This window comes from Panthera tigris, chromosome B1 (genome assembly GCF_018350195.1).
Source record: "Panthera tigris isolate Pti1 chromosome B1, P.tigris_Pti1_mat1.1, whole genome shotgun sequence".
NCBI classification, from domain to species: Eukaryota; Metazoa; Chordata; class Mammalia; order Carnivora; family Felidae; genus Panthera; species Panthera tigris.
Window position 1 is genome coordinate 136256846 of NC_056663.1, and position 21539 is coordinate 136278384.

The following is a 21539-nucleotide window of genomic DNA, read 5'->3' on the forward strand; positions in this document are numbered from 1 at the left end:
TTTTAACTGATATTCTAGATAGCCGGTTGAATAGTCTTTCTAACCATGTATAAAACCTCATGGGTTTTTTTTCCCCCTCCGTCCCGTTTCTCTCTAGGATGTTGTGTGGGTAGATGAGAAAGGGAAGCTTACACAATCTCCTTGCAGAGCATAAGAGCAAAGCATTAGAATTCACACAGGTCTTTGTACTGTCCTTTAGCTCCTCTGATGGCTCAGGTGATACCCGAGGTCACTACCTGCTCTGTTAGAATCTTACACCTAAGTGTGCAGCTGGCGAATAGGTGGCCTAGTCACCCACTTCTTTGCCCAGGCCTGAATTAGAATTAGACTCTCGCTGGCTTGCCCATCAAGGACTGGGGATGTTTGACATTTAACAAGCATGTATAATTATACTTATTATTATGAGGAGATTGATACACAGAATGGAATTTGGTTTTTCCTTCTTAGAAAACTTTCTTAAGACTGAATTGTAGAAGGGGAAAGGAATGCTTTCTTTTTTTTTTAATTCTGTAGAATGGCAACATACTTGTTTAACACTGAATTCTGTGCAAGAAAGAAAAAACTTAATATATTCCTTGCCAACGAGTGGTGGAAAAACCCTTGTGGCTGAGATTTTAATGCTGCAAGAACTGCTTTGCCGGCGGAGAGATGTTCTAATGATCCTACCATATGTGGCAATTGTCCAAGAAAAGGTGTGATTTTTTTTTTAACAAGCAGTATTTGTTAACTGAATTTCATACTAAGATAGAAAAGGTACCATAAATGTAACAACTATTTTTTTTTTAAGTTTATTTATTTATTTTTGAGGGAGAGGGAGAGGGAGAACAGACAGGTGAGGGGCAGAGAGAGAGAGAAAGAGGGAGACACAGAATCCTAAGCAGGCTCCAGGCTTCAAGCTGTCAGCACAGAGCCCAATGTGGGGCTTGAACTCACAAACCATGAGATCATGGCCTGAGCTGAAGTTGGACACTTAACCAACTGAGCCACCCAGGCATTCCTGTAACAACTTTTTGTTGACTAAGAAGAGGTACTTCTATTAATGATGGAGAATTAATATTTTTGGGATGTGAAAAGCAGTATGTAGAACCTACCAAAAGTCTTTTCTAATATTAATTGCCTCTTAAAAGAAGAATTTTATTTTGTTTCTAAACTGGTGGGTTAAATTCCATTTTAAAAATTCCGTTGAGGGGCTCCTGGGTGGCTCAGTCGGTTAAGCGAATGACTTCAGCTCAGGTCATGATCTCACAGTTTGTGGGTTCGAGCCCCACATCGGGCTCAGTACTGACAGCTCAGAACCTGGAGCCTGCTTTGGATTCTGTGTCTCCCTCTCTCTCTGCCCCTCCCCATCTTGTGCTCTGTCTCTGTCTCTGTCTCTCAAAAATAAATAAATATTTAAAAAAATGTTTTTTACTTTCTGTTGATATTTAGCCTGCCTCTTCAAGCAGAAAGTAATCGATTATTTTATCAAAATAAGTGAGTTATGCTGATTTTTTTTACATTAAGAGGAAACATTTGAAATTTATTTTCACATTGATTATGTAATGTAAAAGTTGCATTCATTTTGCAAAGAGCCACACGTGAATTATGACATTTCTTAGATATATGTGTCTTATCTGTGACTTTGTTCTCATTCATTGGTATTATGTACTATTTTAGATTTTTAAAAAATAGACATGAGCTCTTAATAATCGAGTTAATTATCTAATTTTTTGCTTATTTTAACTGATATTCTAGATTTCAGGTTTGTCAAGTTTTGGTATAGAACTGGGTTTCTTTGTTGAAGAATATGCTGGAAGCAAAGGAAAGTTTCCCCCAATTAAAAGAAGGGAAAAAAAATCTCTCTATATTGCCACTATTGAAAAAGGACATAGTCTGGTGAACTCCTTGATTGAAACTGGAAGGATTGGCAGTCTGGGTCTGGTTGTTGTAGATGAGGTTAGTAAGTACTTTTATAGTTTATCATTTTATTAATAATTGTTTAATAATTATATTTTATTACTAATTAATATCAACATGTATTATTATGTAGGTCCACTAATACCTCTATGAGGATAAGTAATTTATTTTAATATGTAGACAATACAGATGAATACATTTCATGCTTAGTAATCTTAAATTCGGTTTTATGTTGTGTTTTTTGAAGAGTGAATATATGTGTAGGTGTATATTCAATTTTATAATGGTGCTTATCAATTTCCAGGTGTGTCAGGATGTTGCCCCCAAGCCTCATTAACATAAAATATCAGTGGTACAATGCATGTGTACTCTAATTGCTATATCCAAAATGCTTAAGAATTCTAAAGCAAAGATTACTTGATTTCATATAAATACATGCGTGTTCTATGTAGGCATATGCAAATTTACTTTTCTCCCATTTTTTTTTAAATCTCAAAGTTACACATGATTGGTGAAGGAAGCCGTGGGGCTATACTGGAAATGACCCTAGCAAAAGTCCTCTACACTAGCAGTAAGTATTTTTTCAAGTAGAATTGATTTATACTCAGGAAGCCTGTGAAAGACTTGTGTCATTAGTTAGATTATGTAACAGAATAAGATACTCAAGCATTCTGCATTAGCTTTTTACTTCTTTCCTTTTTTTTTAAGTTTATCATTCTGCATTAGTTTTACTTCTTTCTTTTTTCTAAATCTACTTATTTTGAGAGAGAGAGAGAGAGAATAAGAATGAGTGGGGGAGGGGCAGAGAGACAGGGAGAGAGAATCCCAAGCAGGCTTCGCTCTGTCAGCAGGCCCAACGCAGGCCTGAACCCACGAACCGTGATATCATGACCTGAGTCGAAATCAAGAGTCAGATGCTCAACCAACTAAGCCACCCAGGCACCCCTTAGATTTTTTTACTTCTAAAGTAAACTTATAAACTTTTGTTGGAGGAAACGGTATATGAGTAGAGCTGTGAATATGAAGGAAATTAACGTTTGAGGACATCTTGTTCCACTTACTAGTTGTGTGTACTTAGTCGTGTGACTCAACCTACTTCTTCATCTGTAAAATGGGGATGATGGTTCCACCCTGATAGGATCGTTGTGAAGATTATATGAGTTAACCATGTAAAGCATTCAACAATTACCTAGCACATAGCACTCGATAAACGTTTGTTGTTGCCACCACCATCAGTATCCTCATCATCAGACCAGTGAATATAAGTAGTCACTTTAAGGAGCTATTTGCAACATCAAATAGTCTTTCAATGTATATGAAATATTTATTCTAAATGTCTTTCCTATTCATAGATGTGCTGTTGCAATGACTTCTTAAATTATATATTGCAAGAGCTAATATATGGAAAAGTGATTAATTATAAAGGTCAAATATTAAGAATTATTTTACAATTTTTGATAGCAATATTATTTAGGCAGGTTGCAGCACTTTATAATCATTCGTTAAAAACAATTACTGAGTTCCTACTTTGTGCCAGACACTATTTTAAGTGCTAAGGCTCTAGCAGTGAATAACACAGAGTCCCAGCCTTCACTGAACCTGTTTTAGTGAAAGTGAGCAGACAGTAAACGGATAAAGAAGAAAACATATGGTGTATCAGATGGTGACAAATTCCATGGAAAAATATAAAGCAGAGGAAGAGAGACAAATCGTCACCTGCTTGTCAAATCCAGTGCATACTGACTGTCCTTGTCTTATTTTTCTTCAGCATTTGGTTGTTTATCATTCCTTTTTCTTTTAGGTGCTGAAACATTCTCTCTTGATTTCCCTACTGTCTGTCTGTATAGGGGATCATGTGTTACCACACGGCTGAGGACAGACTCTGGAGCTGGAATAAAATCCTGACTCAACTTTTAACGACACATGTGGCCTTGAGCAAGTTATATTAACTGTGCCTCTGTTTCCTTCTGCACCAAAAATAGTTGATAATGGGATGGGTGAAATAAGTGAAGGTACAAACTTTACAGTTATAAACAAGTCATGAGGTTGAAAAGTACAGCATAGGGAAGATAGTCCATGATAATGACAGATGGTAGCTACACTTACCGTGGTGAACATTGTATAATGTACTGAATTGTCAATCACTGTGTTATACACCTGAGACTAATATAACACTGTATGTCAGCTATATTTCAATGATAAAAAAATTTTTAAAAATGGATGATAGTCATAAAACCTGCCTGACGGAGTTGCTTTCCTATGGCAAGCAGCCATTTTATACTGCCCAGGACATGCAGCCACATGAGTTTCACTCCACCTTTATTTAAAAAAAAAAAAAAAAAAATTGTCAACCTGATAGCAAGATCCCATAAAGGGCTTTATATGACAAGAGTTCAGGACCTACTCAGCCCCACATCCTACGTTACTCATCTGCCTGTAGCCATACCTGTGGACCATGTCATAACTCTTCCTAACAATGGTCCAGATTGTCAGCAACAAGCATATTTATACTCATTATTGTTGTTTAGAAGTTCTTGATAAAGATCTGACTTTTTGACAAGTGTGAGATTCTGTAAAATTCCAAATAGTAGCTGTCAAGATACCTGAAAGTTTTCAGTCTTTGACTCCCAGAATAATACTCTGGTAATATCTTTGTATTTTTCTTACTTCCTTCCCTCCCTCCTTTCCCAGATCACTCAGGAAGGATACAGAACTCAAAGAGGTTGCTAAGGGCACGTGGGTGGCTCAGTCAGTTAAGCATCTGATTCTTGACTTTGGCTCAGGTCATGATCTCTTGGTTCATGAGTTCAAGCTTCACATCGGGCTCTGCCGTGACAGTGCAGAACCTTCTTGGGATTCTGTCTCCCTCTCTCTCTGGCCCCTCCCCAGCGCTCGCTCTCTCTCTCTCTCTCTCTCAAAGTAAATAAAAATAAACTTTAAAAATAAAATAAAAATTTTAAAAGGTTGCTGAAATTACTATTTTGATACACTAAATAACACATTTTCCTCAATCCTTTGGATTTTTTTTTAGAAACAACTCAGATTATTGGCATGAGTGCAACACTGAACAATGTTGAAGACCTTCAAGAATTCCTTCAAGCAGAATATTACACCAGTCAGTTTAGACCAGTATGTACCTAAGGTTTGCGCTGTATGGATTTGTTTTATATCATCTTACTCAGAAAGAAAAGTAGCTGGGGCGCCTGGGTGGCTCAGTCGGTTAAGCATATGACTTTGGCTCACATGATCTCACAATTTGTGAGTTCGAGCCCCACTTTGGGTGAGCTGGATCCACACTCTCCCTCTCTCTCTCTCCCTCTCTCTCTCCATCTCTCCTCTCTTTGCACCTCATGAGATTCTCTCTGTCTCTCTCTCTGCCCCTCCCTCACTCATGCATGTGTGTGTGTGCCCTCTCCTTCTCTCTCACAGAAATAAATAAATAAATAAACAAACAAATCATTAAAAAAAAGAAAAGTAGCTAACATACCATATAAAAAATACCATAGAGTAGGTATACCATAGAAGGGGTATAATTCCAGTCACCATAGCTACATGCTAATAAGAGTTTGTGTATAAAGAACATAAACTCCATGGGGTCAGGATCTTAGCTTGGGTCACCTGCGTATCTGTAGCACCTCAACAATACTTGGCTTATGGGCCTTCAATGAATATTTATTGAATTAAATTTTTTTTTTTTTTTTTAAATTTTATTTTTGGGACAGAGAGAGACAGAGCATGAACGGGGGAGGGGCAGAGAGAGAGGGAGACACAGAATGGGAAACAGGCTCCAGGCTCCGAGCCATCAGCCCAGAGCCTGACGCGGGGCTCGAACTCACGGACCGCGAGATCGTGACCTGGCTGAAGTCGGACGCTCAACCGACTGCGCCACCCAGGCGCCCCTGAATTAAATTTTTCAGATACATTCTATTTTTCTACTTCTTAAAAATTTTTTCATTTGCTCAGAATTTAGTCATTCATATTTTGAGTCATTGGCATATAAAAGCATTTAACTTAAAAGTTAAAATATTTTCATATATTTATGCATTGGTAGTTACAATGCTTCTTTAATAAGCTAAGACTTCATGTGGATTTAAATTTAAACTCCCTAATAACGGTATTCCCAAAAGACTTAAAAAAGTAAATATATTTCTTAATTATCTGAAAGTAGCTTATAGTGAACATCTGCTCTGTCTGCAGTACTCATGTGCATATTCAGTGTCTAAGTAGCTTTTCAGAAAATAGTTATTGAGAATCGCCAAGTTTAATTTTAAAATTTGATGTTTTTACATTTGCATCAAAGAGGAGAATTTTCGAGACACTTGGCTGACCTTAATAGTCAAATTAGACACTCTTCTTTTAAAAATGCAATGAACTGTATTCATAAACATCTTTTGTCTACAAATACTTAAATTAAAGAGAATATGGTGGTATGTAGAATTAAAACTGATGACTGATGAGACAGAAAATTTTAGATCTTGAGGAATAACACAAATAACTCCTTAATAAAAGAGTGTGAACATTGGCTTATTTATACTTCTTGTGACGAATAACAGAAGTGTCTGGTTTCCTTTTAGTGGCTATTCAATTCAGAAGTATTTCTTTAAGGGTATTAATCCCTATTTTGATTGAAAGGGAAAAGAGACTCAAAGAAATGGTAAAGAAAAAACTTTTAAATTGAAGCATGTTTTGCATACCTTAGAAAAGCGACAGTTTTTCTATAGCTGTCCTTTTTTACAACATACTTCACAAAATTTTAAACTTGGAAAGAGGAATTTATATGTGGTATTAATTGCAAATGTCTTTTTAATGCAAGGTTGAATTAAAAGAATATTTGAAAATAAATGATGCGATATATGAGGTTGACAGCAAAGCTGAGAATGGCATGACTTTTTCACGTCTACTGAATTATAAGGTAACATTTTCATATCCCTTGAATATGAGGTTCCCAAACATTGTGCCTAGGTGCCCTGGGACACCACATAAGATTCACATGGGTGCCGTAGGATAGTTTAGATTTTTGAGAGAAACAGTGGATGCTTGACATCTGTTGGATACCATACAAACTACCACTTTGAGGTAGTTTCCAGTTTTAACATTAGATCACACTGTATTCCTTTCTATGATATTATATCTTAGTGAAGTCTTGTTTGTTTGTTTTTTGTAGTTACTGTAAACAAATACTGTGTGACAATCAACGTGGGACAGAAAAAAGAGTAGCCAGGTCCAATCTGATTCTAAGATTTGGAAGACTGTGGGGTGCTCAGTTGTGCGCACATCCTGTTCGTTAGCTATTATGGTTAAAAATGAAATAACAGTATCTTTTTCATTCAACTGATGTGTATTATTTATTCAAATGGCTACGAAATTGTGAGGAAATACGTACTTCAGTTGTTTGCACCTAAATACCTAATAAACAAAACTGTTAGGTATTTCTTTTGGCCCTGGGGCTCCATGAACAAAGAAAATCTGGAGACCTCTCCCTTAAATGTTTATTCATTCAGTAACAAGCACAAAACAAGAATAAACTTTTGTGGGCTATGTAGTTCAGATATTGTATATAAAATGTTAATGTCTACTACGTTAATGTTTTGTGACTTATGTAAAGTATATTAAAAAGAGAAGAAAGGGATTTTACAATAGTTTAGAATTCCATAAAGATATATTTTAAATCTGTATTTTAGTTTTTAATAAAGTTGAAGGAAGTGAGATTTTTAAATAATTTTATATTTTTCTCTATGTTGAATTCCTTATGTCTACTTGATGAATACATTTTTTATTTCTGAAAATATATCCTGTAATGTGATTGAATCTGTGTTTTTGAAAACTGTTAGTGAAAGGCATGTCTTATCTATATGGTCCTTTGATCATTATTAGGCTCAATCTGTGTTTCTCTCTGTGGACTTTTTGTTTTGCTCCAGTGGAGCTGAACATGCAGTGGGGTTATTAAAACATTTACTATTTTCATTTTTGTAATTTAAAACTAAATATGCCTAACAAAGCCCTAATAACCTAAAAGTGGGACTTAATGTTTTAAAATTTAATCTGGGTCTCTTCTTTTCTTTTAAAGGATGAGATTTATTAAATGAGAACTTCAAAATTAAGTATGGTTTACTTACCTTTCAAAGCACACTGGTAAAATGACAGGTTTTCATGGTTGCTAACTACCTTGTTCCTGCATCTTGTTGTACAGTATTCTGATACTCTGAAAAAGATGGATCCTGATCGTTTGGTAGCATTGGTGACAGAAGTTATTCCCAATTATTCCTGCTTAGTTTTTTGTCCCACTAAGAAGAACTGTGAAAACGTAGCAGAAATGATATGCAAATTTTTAAGCAAGTATGTTAATCTTTAAAAAATATTCTGTTTTATCATGATTTACATGCTATATATTCTGTTTATTCAACAAGCACTGATTATTTCTTGTAGAACATCATAACTACAGTCGATTTTAAAGGTCCTAACCTTGAAGAAAGTTTAACTGTGAGATTCATATATGTGAAATAGGCAAAGAAAAACTCTAAGGTTACATGGAAGAGAATGCTGACTGATATAATGGTTTTAGATCAATGATTCTCAACCTTGACTGCAAATGCATCCTCTCAAGGGCTTTTAAAAATCTCAGTGCCCAGGTTACATCCCAGAAAATCAGAATCTCTGCAGGTGGGGCCCAGGTATCAGGATTTTGTAAAACTTTCCAGGGAGGTTCAACCTGCAGCAAGTTCACCCATTGGCTATGGTAGTCACAGGCCCAGGCACTAATCACTGTGGATATGAATCATATCTTCAACTTAACCTTCTCTTTAATTAAATACTGTTGCCTTAGTTTTCTTAGTAAACTTTACACTAAAGTAAATAAATTTGAATTTGAATTGAATTTCGTAAGTAATTAAGAAATTTATTAACTTGTAACTTTATAGTATTTTAATATTCGCTCTTTTATACTCATAGCAATGGGTATAAAGTGACCTTAAGTATGAACAGTTCAGTTTTTTTCTGTATCTTTGTCCCATGTGTAGTTTTATCGTATTTTTCAGACTTCCTTTTGGCCCCTTAGCCGGTGCTGTATCACCATTCATAGACAGTTATGGATTCTAATTCACCCTCACCTCCCCATCCAGTCCTACTGTCATGGATTGGTCTAATATAGTTAATTTACTGACCAGCGCAATGATGTAGATGTTTAGGATAAAGTCAAGGAGTTTCCCATTTTGGTAACTAATAGTCTGCCTTTACAATGATGATGTTGATTATAAAAATCTAAAGAAATTAAATTATCATTGAGGTAGTCTCAGTAAATCATTTGTTTTCATAGAATAAGGGAATATAGCACCGGCTAAGCGATATGGAAATTTATTAGAGACTGACATTTCCTGGGAGACATGAGACTTACTAATTTTACCCTTGATTTATTTTGCTTTTGGTGATAATAGGTTTTGGGGGACATAAATGTTGGTGTTTAACACTGAAGCACTTAAAAATTTGGTTTTCTAGAATCCTTAGTTAATAATGAATTATAGTAGATACTTCATACTTTCTAAAAGAGATAGGACTTAACATCGTCTGAAAGAAAATTTCCTCTAAAATATATTTTGCATATTACTTGCTGCTTTCATAAGCTGAATGTTCTGAGTATAGTTCAGTACCCCTTTTTGTGGCTCTTGATTAAGAAATGGTGAATCATGTTTTGAGCATACTTTCTTTATTCTGTAATTTATATGTAGATAAAGTAAATCTAGAGCTAAATGGGTTCTAAATGAGTATCTTTAAAACATGATTTCTTGAGGGGTGTCTGGATGGCTCAGTCCATTAAGCGTGTGACTTCAGCTCAGGTTATGATCTTACAGTTCGTGAGTTCGAGCCCTGCATCGGGCTCTGTGCTGACTGACCTCTGCCTCTCTCTCTCTCTGCTCCTCCCCAGCTTGCAACCTCCCTCTCTCAAACATAAATAAACATTGAAAAAAAAAAACTTTTTACATGTGATTTCTTGAGAGTCCTGTGATATCCACTTGTATCTTAATTATGTGCCTCCTTATCATAAATGTCACGGGAAACTGGTGTAATGAAATCCCCTGGGCAGTAGAATCTGGCTCTATGTCTGTTTAAAATAATAGGTACTCTTAGATGCAGAGACATTGTGGGATATTATTGAAGCTTCTAAAATGCTAGTGTTTAGACCATTGGTGTTTTACATAAGTACATATGATTTGATAACAAATATGTTTCCATCTTCACAGAAGCAAATGACTTAAAATTTCTTTAAAAAGCCAATAAAAATGTATGTTCTAATGAAAAAACTAATTGTAACATCTACAGCAAGTGTCTTAACCTGCCTTCATAGGCAATACAGGAATGAACTTCAGCAAGTCCATGAACTTATAAGCAAAGTGTTATGTTTGATGTTTATTTTATGTTTTTTTTCCTTAGTCTTAATCATATTTTCATAGGACTCTGTGATATACAAAAAGATTGAGAGTGGCTCATAATTGATGAACTCAGAATCAGAATTCTAAGAACATCTTATGTACTTCTATTAAGGAAAGCAATATCATTTTTAATAAAGAACTTTTACACGCATCTACTAAAGTTAAAGCAGTAGGCACTTTGTTCCCGTAAGATCAAGGGTTCATATTTCTAACAGATCGTTTTTCCTAGGGAGTATCTGAAACACAGGGAGGAAGAAAAACATGAGGTGATTAAAAACTTGAAGAATGTCAGCAGTGGCAACTTGTGTCCTGTTTTAAAGCGCACCATCCCTTTTGGGGTTGCTTATCACCACAGTGGTTTAACAAGTGATGAAAGGAAACTCTTGGAAGAGGCCTATTCCACGGGAGTTCTGTGCCTTTTTACCTGCACATCCACCCTCGCAGCAGGCGTTAATCTACCAGCTCGAAGGTAAGACACACGTAAACTATTGGCCAGGCTTGAAACTTTTTAATTCTTAGCTTGCCAGGAGTTCTGTTGTTTTGTTCTTTCTCGGTAGTGGGTGAGAATTTATCAAATGTTTTTCCTCATTTGATGAGTTAATTGTGTGGTTTATTTCCTTTATTTTGATGAAAAATAACTTTAGTAGATTTCCTGGTATTAGAATTCCTTTTTTTGGTGCTCTCCCTATCTGGTTTTGACATTAAGGTTTATTTTTTTAGTTGTAAACAATTGGCAAGCTTTCTACCATTTTTATGATCTGAAAGAGTGTATTTAACATAGGGATTTCGTTGAAAGCTTAGAGAACTCATCCATAAAGACTTCTGAGTCTAGTATCTTTTTAGAGTAAGTCTTTGATTATCTTTTCAGTTACTACCAAAACTATAGGCCTGTATAATTGATTTATGATCTTTATAATTTGTGACTTTAAACTTTGTGACATTTTTTCAAATACATGTATTTTCTGTTGGGTATGCAGTTTTGGACATCTCCATGAGACCACAGTTAATCTTGTTACCAGCTCCTCTGTTTTCTATTTGTGATTCTTTGATCGGTCGATTTCAGAGAGCTGTGTTAGTCTCCCACTGTTATTACAGAGTTGTCAATTTCTCCTTTTTGCATTGCTAGAAGTTTTTACTTTGTATTTCAAAACTTTTGAAGTATACAAAGATTTACTTCAAATATCTTATTGTTGAATCATACCTTTTATCAATTAATAGGTCCTTGTTTTTCTCATTGAGTGATTTTACTTTGAACACTAGGACTACATTTTCTTTGCCGAGTTTATCTTTTTCCATTCTTTTATTTTCAACCTCTGTCACTGATTAAATTTTCCTTTTTTCAGATAATTGGAGAATTAAAAAGGAAATTATATATCCTATTTCTCTTATTCCAGTTGTTACTCTTAAATTTTTAAGTTATAATCAAACATGCTTTTCTGCCATTTTAGATTTAATCAATAACTTTGTCCTCTCCTGAACATAACAAGTCTTAGCATTTGTATATTCTCCTATACTGCCTCATGTATGTTGCAGCTTCCTAAAGTTTTAGTTTCAGATTTTTAATTTTCTTTCATCTTATAGTCCATCATTATTTAAACTATCCTATTAATTATACTTGTGTTTTGTTTACCACTACCTCATACTCACATATTCCTTCTGTGGTTTACTTTTAATTTTGCCATCATTGAGTAGTTATTTTTTTTTAAGTTTATTTATTTTGAGTGAGAGAGAGAGCTCAGGGGAGGGGCAGAGAGAGAGAGAGATAGAGAATCCCAAGCAGGCTCCACACTGTCAGTGCTGGGCCCAAAGTGGGGCTCAATCTCACTACCATGATTTTATGACCTGAGCTGAAATCAAGAGCCTGATGCTTAACCTACTGAGCCACCTAAGTGCCCTGAGTAATATTTTTTTTAATGTTTATTTATTTTTGGGAGAGAGAGAGAGAGAGAAAGAGAGAGCACATCCACATGCACACACGTGAGTTAGGGAGGAGCAGAGAGATAGGGAAACACAGAATCCAAAGCAGGCTCCAAACTCTGAGCTGTCAGCACACTGCCTGATGCAGGGGCTCAAACTCATGAACCATGAGATTGTGACCTGAGCCGAAGTCGGATGCTTAACTGACCGAGTCACCCAGGCACCTCCTGAGTAATTTTTCTTTCTTTTTCTTTCTTTTTCTTTCTTTCTCTTTCTTTCTTTCTTTCTTTCTTTCTTTCTTTCTTTCTTTCTTTCTTTCTTTCTTTCTTTCTTTCTTTCTTGTCTTTTACTTTCATTCTCTTATTTTTCCTTACAGGCAGACTTCTCATCTTCTTCGTTTTTCAATTTTATTTTTTAAATTTACATCCAAATTAGTTAGCATATAGTGCAACAATGATTTCAGGAGTAGATTCCCTAATGCCCCTCACCCATGTAGCCCATCGCCTGTCCCACAACCCCTCCAGTAACCCTCTGTTTGTTCTCCATACTTAATAGTCTCTTATGTTTTGTCCCCCTCTATGTTTTTATATTATTTTTGCTTCCCTTCCCTTATGTTCATCTGTCCTGTGTCTTAAAGTCCTCATATGAGTGAAGTCATATGATATTTGTCTTTCTCTGACTGCTGAGCAATTATTTTTTAAATGCTAGATTGGGGGGTAGAAATTTTTGAGTCTTTTTATAGCTGAAGGTATTTTTATTTTAGCTTCACACTTGAACATCTTGCTAGGAAAAGAATTCTAGTTTCAATTTTTTCCCTTTGGGGACTTTGTAGTATTGTTCCATGTCTTTTAGGAGCCACTGTTGCCCATTTTTGTTTTTGCATAGGTTTGTTTTTTCCTCTCCAGAAACTTAGATTTTTCTCTGTTACCTTAAAATTTCATCATAGTGTATAATTATAATTGCAGCTATTACACTCCCTCCCCTGTGTCATAACAGCTTTACATGCATTGACTTAATAGAGCTTCATGACAACTCTGTGAAGAAGGTTATATTTTATTGTCCACATTTTATAGAACAGAAAGCTGAGACACTGAACAATTAAATAATGTACCCAACTTCATACCAACAAATGAGTTTCAAAAACCAAGGTTTGAAACCCTGGAAATTTAATTCTTAATCCCAACTATCCCAGTTTAGCTACTTTTTATTCATAGGTCTTACACTTGGGAAAATGCTTTCAATCTAAAGTTTTATGCCTTTTATGCCTCTGGCACCTGGTGGCTCAGTCATTAAGCATCTGACTTTGACTCAGGTCATGATCTCACAGTTGATGAGTTCGAGTCCCACATCGGGTGAGCTCATGCCCTGCTTTGGGTGAGCATGCGTGCTGTATCAGGTGAGCAAGAGCCCCACTTCAAATTAAAAAAAAAAAAAAAACAGAAACAGGGGCCCCGGGTGAGCCCCGCTTCTCTCTCTCTCTCTTTCTCTCTTCCCCTCGTGGGATTCTCTCTCTCTCTGCCCCTGCCTCACTTGCACCCTCTCCCCCCTTCCCCCCCCAAAAAGTTTTATGCCTTCATCTTACTTTTTGTTTGGCTTTTTCTTTTTTTCCCATTATCTCTGTTCTCTGTTTTTGTAACTTCCCTTGGACAGGGTTGAAGCCTGGTAGATTGGGCTTTCAAATCTCTCAAGTTTTCTTACACAGTTTTCAGTCTATATGAGCTATGTGATTTCTTCAACTTTACTTCTATGTGACAAGATCAGTTTTTTATTGTATCCCATTAACTGTGTTCATTCATTATTAAGTCCGTCTTTGAATTTTTTAATGAATTTAAAATTTTTTCTTAATTTCCAAGAACTATCTTCTCTTATTGCTCTTCATTTGTAATAGTCTGTTCTCATATTGTGAATATAATACCCTCTAGAATTTTCTGTGAATACTGATTAGAATTTTTAAAAATTCTTTCTGTTCCCTGTTTCTGCATATTCTTGTGTTTTTTTTTTTTTAATGTCCTTAGTTTTATTCAAGTGTTTATAATCTTGGCTGTCCATAGAGATTTATAAATAAAAGAGTAGGTTGGTTAGTAGATAAATGACAGATTTCCTCTCACTTTTGAGCAGGAAAACTAGCTACAGACTTTTATATACATGAGCAGGATTGAAAGTACCATGTTTGTACATCAAAAATGGTTGAAACTTGTAATTTTATATAGTTGACAGTAATATAAATATATACATACATACATACATACATACAAACATACATACATAAGCAGGCATCTGTTCATAGTGCATGGTCAGATTTTTCATTTATGAAGTATAGAATCAAAAATCTTTGGAGACTGTTGTTCTAGTGACGATCATAAGCTTTGTAGCTAGGCCAACATGTTCAGACCATAGTTCTGGTAATTACTAGTTTTGTGGGTTGAGGTAATCCACTTAGCTTGTCTGTGTTTCAGTTAGCCCCTTTGTAAAAAAATAAGATAAAATAAAATAATAAATAATATTATTACCAATAATTTTGTAAGAATTAACTGATAATGTACATAAAGAATCTAGGACATCACAGGTTCTTGGTAAATAGTAGTCACTTATTAGTTTGAGTTAACATGTCATTAAATTTAATACCAGATAAATAATACAGAATTTAAAAGATAGATGCTATTATCATAGATGGAGTATCACTTTTAATTAATATTATCAATTCCATAGAGTTATTTTAAGAGCTCCCTATGTTGCCAAGGAGTTTTTAAAGAGGAACCAATATAAACAGATGATTGGCCGAGCTGGCCGTGCTGGGATAGATTCTATTGGGGAGAGTATCCTTATACTGCAAGAAAAAGACAAGCAACAGGTAATAATCAATCCAGTTGGTGGTTAATCATTTTGTCTCATTTTGGTCTTTGGTTGTAGCTCTTTTATGATATATATCATCCTTTAAAATGTATTAATTTTATTAATATTTATAATATTAAATATTATATCAAATATTAATATATTATAAAATATTAAAATTTATTAATATTTATTTAAATAGTGTTTCTTTCTCCTCTATGATTAAGAACTAGAACAAGTAGTTTGAATACTTTTGTATTTCAGACAAGCAATAAAAAGTATTTTTCCTATTTATCTTTCTTCCATTTTCATGAAAACACCTGCTAAATTCTTATTTGTTTGTTTTTATGTCTTTAAATTCCCCCTACTTCTACCAGATCTATGCAAAATAGAAAATTTTATGTAGAACACTTTATTTTTTTATAATAACACAAAACATAATATTGCTTTAACTTTTGTAGGTATTGGAGTTAATAAGCAGACCATTGGAAAACTGTTATAGCCATCTTGTTCAAGAATTCACTAAGGGAATCCAAACTTTGTTTCTCTCTTTAATTGGTTTGAAGGTATTTTTCAATATTTTTAAATCTTATTACTGTTATGTGAGATAATAGAGATTTAAAAGTTATGAGAACTGTAAAGTAGAAAAAAATGCTAACCTCTAATCTAATGTGGAAAAGAACAGCCTGACATGCTAAATCTGAATCTAGATTTATATGTGCATTTTTAATGCTTTGAGTTGTATGAAATATGAAAAATCAACAAATCATAACTGGGCATCATTACAAGTGAGAGACTTTTTGGAGACTCTGGGGATTATAAGAAGCCGTAAAGACATGGGTCCTGATGTGGGGTAATCCATCATCTCTGCCTTTGTGAGGAATAAGGTTCACCTGTTGTCCTGTGATCATTCTAGGATATTATAAACATTTGTGAGATCAGTATAGCCTTTATCAGACAACAAATTTAAAAAGAAAAGGCACACTAGGAAAACACTCCTTTTCTTAGAGATTAGCTCTCTTTTAGGGTTACTCTTGAGTTAAAATTCTTTTTTAGGGTTATTTGTAAGTAAATTTTAACTTTGTGTCTAAGGGCACATGGCCATAAAGAGGCAAAGCCAGGGTTTGAATTCAGCTTTGTTCAACTACAAAACCAGTGGTCTTAACCTATCATGCAGTATATCTTTATTAGCCCAAACAGTTTGGGTGAACATACAAAAGATAATTAATAAAAAAAAAATACCATAAGTTTTGATTACCTTATAGATGAATAGTGGAATATTATAATATCCCTTAGCAGTTCAGAATAGTGAAAGGTTATAAGGAAGAAAAGAAATCAGTGCTAGGTAGTGAAGGAGATAGAAGTTGTCAGGGCACCTAGGTGGCTCAGTTGGCTAAGCATCCAACTCTTAATTTTAGCTCAGCTCATGATCTCACAGTCCTGAGATTGAGCCCCACAAGCCCCACAAACCCCACATCAAGCTCCACATTGACCATGGAGTCTGCTTAAGACTTTCTCCCTCTCTCCTCTCCCTCTCTCTGCTCCTCCCCTGCTCACATGCTCTCTCTCTCTCAAAAAAAAAGAAGAAGTTGTAGAAGTTGTAGACAAGCAGAGGGAAAGAATAAGCCATTCCAGGTACTTGACATAGAATGAATGATGAGAAAGCTAAAGATGATGTGGGGTATCAGTCAACAGACTAGATTCTGTAGCTCTAGAGAAGGCCTACAGATCCTGAAGAGGTGAAGGTTGGGTGGGAAAAGTTGGGCCAGATTGTGTGCTATAAATTGGGGAAGATGTGAGAGCATGCTTAAATAGTAGCCTAAAGAGTTGTGACACTGTCACATATCAGTGGAGCATTAGTAAAGTGTGGTGGTTGAGAGCAAGAACTCTGATATCACACATACCTGTGTCCCAGTCCCAACTCTGTCTCTTATTACCCTGGGTAAGGTATCAGCTCTCTCGTAAACCTCGCTCAGTTGCCTTATCTGTAAAATGGGGATAATAGCATGCAGAAGTATTGCAAGACTTGTTTAAAAGTAATTGTAGTAATCCATGTATAATGTAATAAATCCTTACAATAGGGAGGTTGCTAAGGAATTAGTAAAGGAGGAAGAGATCATAAAGATCATCAAGTCTTATTCCATTTATATATTAGATAAGGTAACAGACTCAGAAAACTGGTGAGTAGTCTAAGATCATTCAGTGAATTATGGTTTAGATGGGACTATAATTTAGTTTCCTGCCATGCTGGCCTGTACTCTTTCCAGTGTACCATTGTGTGTGTGTGTGTGTGTGTGTGTGTGTGTGTGTGTGTGTGTGTGAAATATTTCTCAAGTGCATGGGAAATATTTCACCAATGTAGACCATATTCTGAGATCATAGACAAGTCTCAATACATTTAAAAGGATTGAAATCCAATATAGTATTGTGTCTAATGAAAGCAATTATAGTATACCAGCAATAATAGAAGGATAACAGGGAATTTCCTAAATATTTGGAGATTAAATAGCACACTTGACCAGTGGTCAAAGTAGAAATTCCAAGGGAAATTAGAAAATATTTACGATGGAATGAAAATGGAAACAGATATACCAAAATTAGTGGCATGAAGCCAAAGAAGTGCTGAAAAGGACATTTATAACTTTAGATGCTTATTAGAATATAAGAAAAATCTAAATTCAGGGTCTAAGTTTTACTTTAGGAACGTGGGGGGAAAAAAGCCCAAGTAGAAAGAAGGAAATAATTAGTAAAAGCAAAAATGAAATAAAAAATAGACAAACTAGAGAATAAAAATAATGAAAACACAAGCTAGCTCTCTGAAACGATCAGTAAGATTATTGACTGATTTGATAACAGAGGGAAAAGAGAGAACACATAAATTACCAATATCAGTAATGAAAGGAGGGCCATCACTAAAGATCCTAGAGATATTAAAAGAATAGTAATGAATAATCCTGAAATAATTGTATCCTTGAATGCTGAAAAATGAGTTCAATTATTTAAATGAAATGGGAAAATTCTTGGAAGACACAATTTTTGAAATTGACTGAAGTAGCAGCAGAAAGTCTAAATAGTCCTATATCTATTAAAGAAATTGAATTTACAACTTAAAACTTACCACAAAGAAAATTCCAGGCTCAACTGACTTCACTGGTAAACTCTATCAAACATTTAAGGAAGAAACAATACCAATCATACATATATTCTTCCAGAAAGTAGAGGAAGAGGGAACACTGCTCATCTCATCTTTTGAGATCAGCATTACCCTGATACCAAAACCAGACAAAGATATTACAAGAAGAGAAAACTACATATCTATAGTAAAAATAGATAATAAAAATCCTTATCAAAGTATTAGTAATACAGCAACACAATCAGAGTTTATTCCAGTATTGCAAAGTCGTTTAACATTCAAAATTCAATGTTATTATTTTTTTGACAGAATTCAACACCCACTCATGATAAAAACTCAGCAAATTAGAAGAGAACATCATCAACTCAATAAAGGGTGTTTATTTAAAAACAAAACAAAACAACAACAACAACAAAAAACCACTGCTGGTAACGTCACACTTAATGGTGAAAGACTACATATTTTTCCCTCTAAGATCAGAAAAGGAAAAAAAAAAAGGTCTACTTTCACACTGCTTTTCAGGATATATCAGAAATCATAGCCAGTACAAGACAGGAAGAAACACAAGGGTACATAGATTAGAAAGCAAGAAGTAAAACTGTCTTATTTGCTGATGGTAGGTTCAAGAAAAACCCAAAGGAATGTACAAAAAAAGCTAGAGTGTAGTCAGCAGTGTCATAGGATACAAAGTCAGTGTACAAAACTCAATCGTATCTGTATACTCACTACAAATAATTGGAAAAACAACTCCATTTACAATAGCATCCAAAACATGCAACACTTAGGGATAAATTTAACTACTGTGTGTGAGACCTATATACTCAAAACTGTAAAACTGCTGAGAGAAATTAAACAAGACCTGAATAAATAGAGAGAGGTACCATATTCAAGAATTGGAATTTTCAGTTTTGATCAGATGTTACATCCCAAAGTCTATAAATTTAGTGCAATCCCAGTCAAAATCTCAACAAGCTTGTTTGTGGAAATTGAAGGCTGATAGAATTTATTTGGGAATGCAAGGAGTGGAATAGCCAAAATTTAATTTTGTGAAAAAACAAGTGTTCATACTACTTCAAGATTTACTATAAAGCTTCAGTAATCAAGACAGTGTGATATTGGTGCAAGGATCATATAGAACAATAGACTAGTAAGTCCAGAATTAGGCCCACACATATATGATCAAATTTTTTTTTTTAAGTAATCTCTATACCCAACTGGGGCTTGAACTCAGGACCTCAAGATCAAGAGTCGATGCTCTACCAACGGAGCCAGCCAGGCATTCCTCATATATGATCAGTTTTTAACAAAAGGTGCCAAGATATTTAAATGGACAAAGGATAGGTTTTTTTTTCAACAAATGGTGCTGTACTGACAAGATATCTGCATAGAACAACAACAACAAAATAACCTTTACTCTTACCTCACTCTAATTTTGTCCAAAATAATGAACTCAAAGTGGATCATAGACCTAAATAAAAGCTAAAATATAACTCCTAGAAGAACATATAGGAGTAAATTGTTTGTTTGTTACCTTGGGTTAAGATTTCTTATGAGGAAACAAAAAACATAAACCATGAAGAGAAAAAAATGAATGAAATAGACTTCATCATAATTTTTTAAATTATCTTCAAAAGACACTGCTAAAAAATGAAAAGCATGGAGGAAATATTCATAATACATACCCTGACAAATACGTATATGAGTTAGGACTCAGCAAAAAGCAGTGAAATTGGGAGGGAGTTGGGACTTCACTTAAGACAAGCACACTCAGGTAACAGGGAGACTGGGAGACCTGACTTGGCCACAAGGGTGTGGTTTTATGGGCCTGGCAATGCAAGATCTACCGGGAACAACAGTTGCGTTTAAATTCTGTTTTAACAGCTGGAGTACAGCAGCAAGAAGTCCAGGCAGCAGTTGGTTCAGGAGACTAGCAGGTAGGCAGCTGTTGTTCCACGCCTGCCCATAAGAGGCAGAACTCAAGAAACTGGACCCAGTCGTGAGAGGGACAGGTCATCAGGGGTCTTCTTACACCTTGGGGAAGGGGTTCACAACAGGGCTCCAGTTGTGAAAGAAGGCAGAGAACAGGAAAACCTTTAGAGTTGGAATTGAAGCAGAAATCAAGTCCTCTGGACAGGAACAACCAGGTGGAAGAGGGGTGAGAGGCAAGAAGGGCAAGGTCTGTGACTTGGGCAGCAGGTACAGGAAGGTACAGATGAGCAGCCCTGGAGAGACTAGATCCATGCTTTAGTGGAAGAGAAGGAAACTCCAGGAATTAATGAGACGACATAACAGTGGTTGGGCCATCGCATTCAGGGAGCCTCTAGGTATCATTTATTTATCACAGCCATATTTCAGACACCCTGTATGTTTTATCTCTGATTCCTGCATACCTTTGAATTAAGTAATAATCTACAAACTGAGTATCAGTTTTGAATATCTTAAAACTGCAGTTTTGGCTTAATTGAATACTATATTAAGAATGAATTTTATTAAGGGGTGGCTGGTGCCTCAGTCGGTTGGGCGTCAGACTCTTCATTTTGGCTCAGGTCATGATCTCATGGTCTGTGGGTTCAAGCCCCCCATTGGGCTCTGCACTGACAGTACAGAGCCTGCTTGGGATTATCTTTCTCCCTCTCTTTCTGCCCCCTCCCAAATAAATAAATGTTTAAAAAAAAAAAAGAATGAGTTTTATTAAAAGGAAGAAAAGCAATAGGAAATGTCTGTGCCTCATATTTTTTTGTTAACCCTCATATTGGTTTACTATGAAATACCTAAAGTTTTCCAATTGAAACTATCACCAGAATTGTGAGAAAAATATGCTTATTGATTGACTATATTTTAGTATAATATGCTGATTTCATTGAAATTGGCTAATATAATATTATTCTAATTTAGCATCAACTCTACATCTGAATACCAAATGGAGGGTTAAGTATTACTTATAATTGCCATTATAGATTTTAAATAGTGACTACAAGGGGGAGGAGAGACAGGCAGCAAAAGAGCAGGGGTAAGAGAGACAAAAAGAGAAAACTGTTTATTTTTAGGTGATATGTTGGAAGTATTGCCTGATCCTGTTTCAGAGGAGACTTTCAGTTGTGTTTTACGTGTGTGTGTGTGTGTGTGTGTGTTTTAATACAATTTTTATTGCTAAAGAATGCTTTCACAGGTGGCTTGAAAGGAAGAGGTGAAGGGATTTCTGAAGGAGGTTGAGTGGGAATTTGGGATAATTGGCTGGAGAGTAAACAGAGAGCACAGCTTTGGAGATTACTGTGAAAAATTATTCAAAAATCTGAGCAGTTTTTTAATGAAAACTGTAGATTTTCATAAAAAGTATG

General features: G+C 35.3%; 1 protein-coding gene across 7 annotated transcripts in view; it reads left to right on the forward strand.

The window, feature by feature from the left end:
- The window catches only part of HELQ (helicase, POLQ like), a 42396-nt gene that overhangs the window by 5826 nt on the left and 15031 nt on the right, over positions 1-21539 (forward strand). For 4 of the 7 annotated variants that reach the window (XR_006216906.1, XR_006216907.1, XM_007074734.3 and 1 more), the window contains exons 3-11: positions 514-692; positions 1735-1935; positions 2395-2467; positions 4928-5025; positions 6710-6808; positions 8087-8232; positions 10549-10788; positions 14946-15087; positions 15530-15634. Coding sequence is in view for 5 of the 7 variants with exons in the window: in XM_007074734.3 (XP_007074796.1) it covers positions 514-692; positions 1735-1935; positions 2395-2467; positions 4928-5025; positions 6710-6808; positions 8087-8232; positions 10549-10788; positions 14946-15087; positions 15530-15634 (1283 nt within the window). In the remaining 2 variants the exon portion in view is untranslated. Of the gene's footprint in view, positions 1-513; positions 693-1734; positions 1936-2394; positions 2468-3801; positions 3909-4927; positions 5039-6709; positions 6809-8086; positions 8233-10548; positions 10789-14945; positions 15088-15529; positions 15635-21539 lie in introns of those variants that run through there. The other 3 variants (XM_015542019.2, XM_042984257.1, XM_042984259.1) reach the window with 3 other exon arrangements.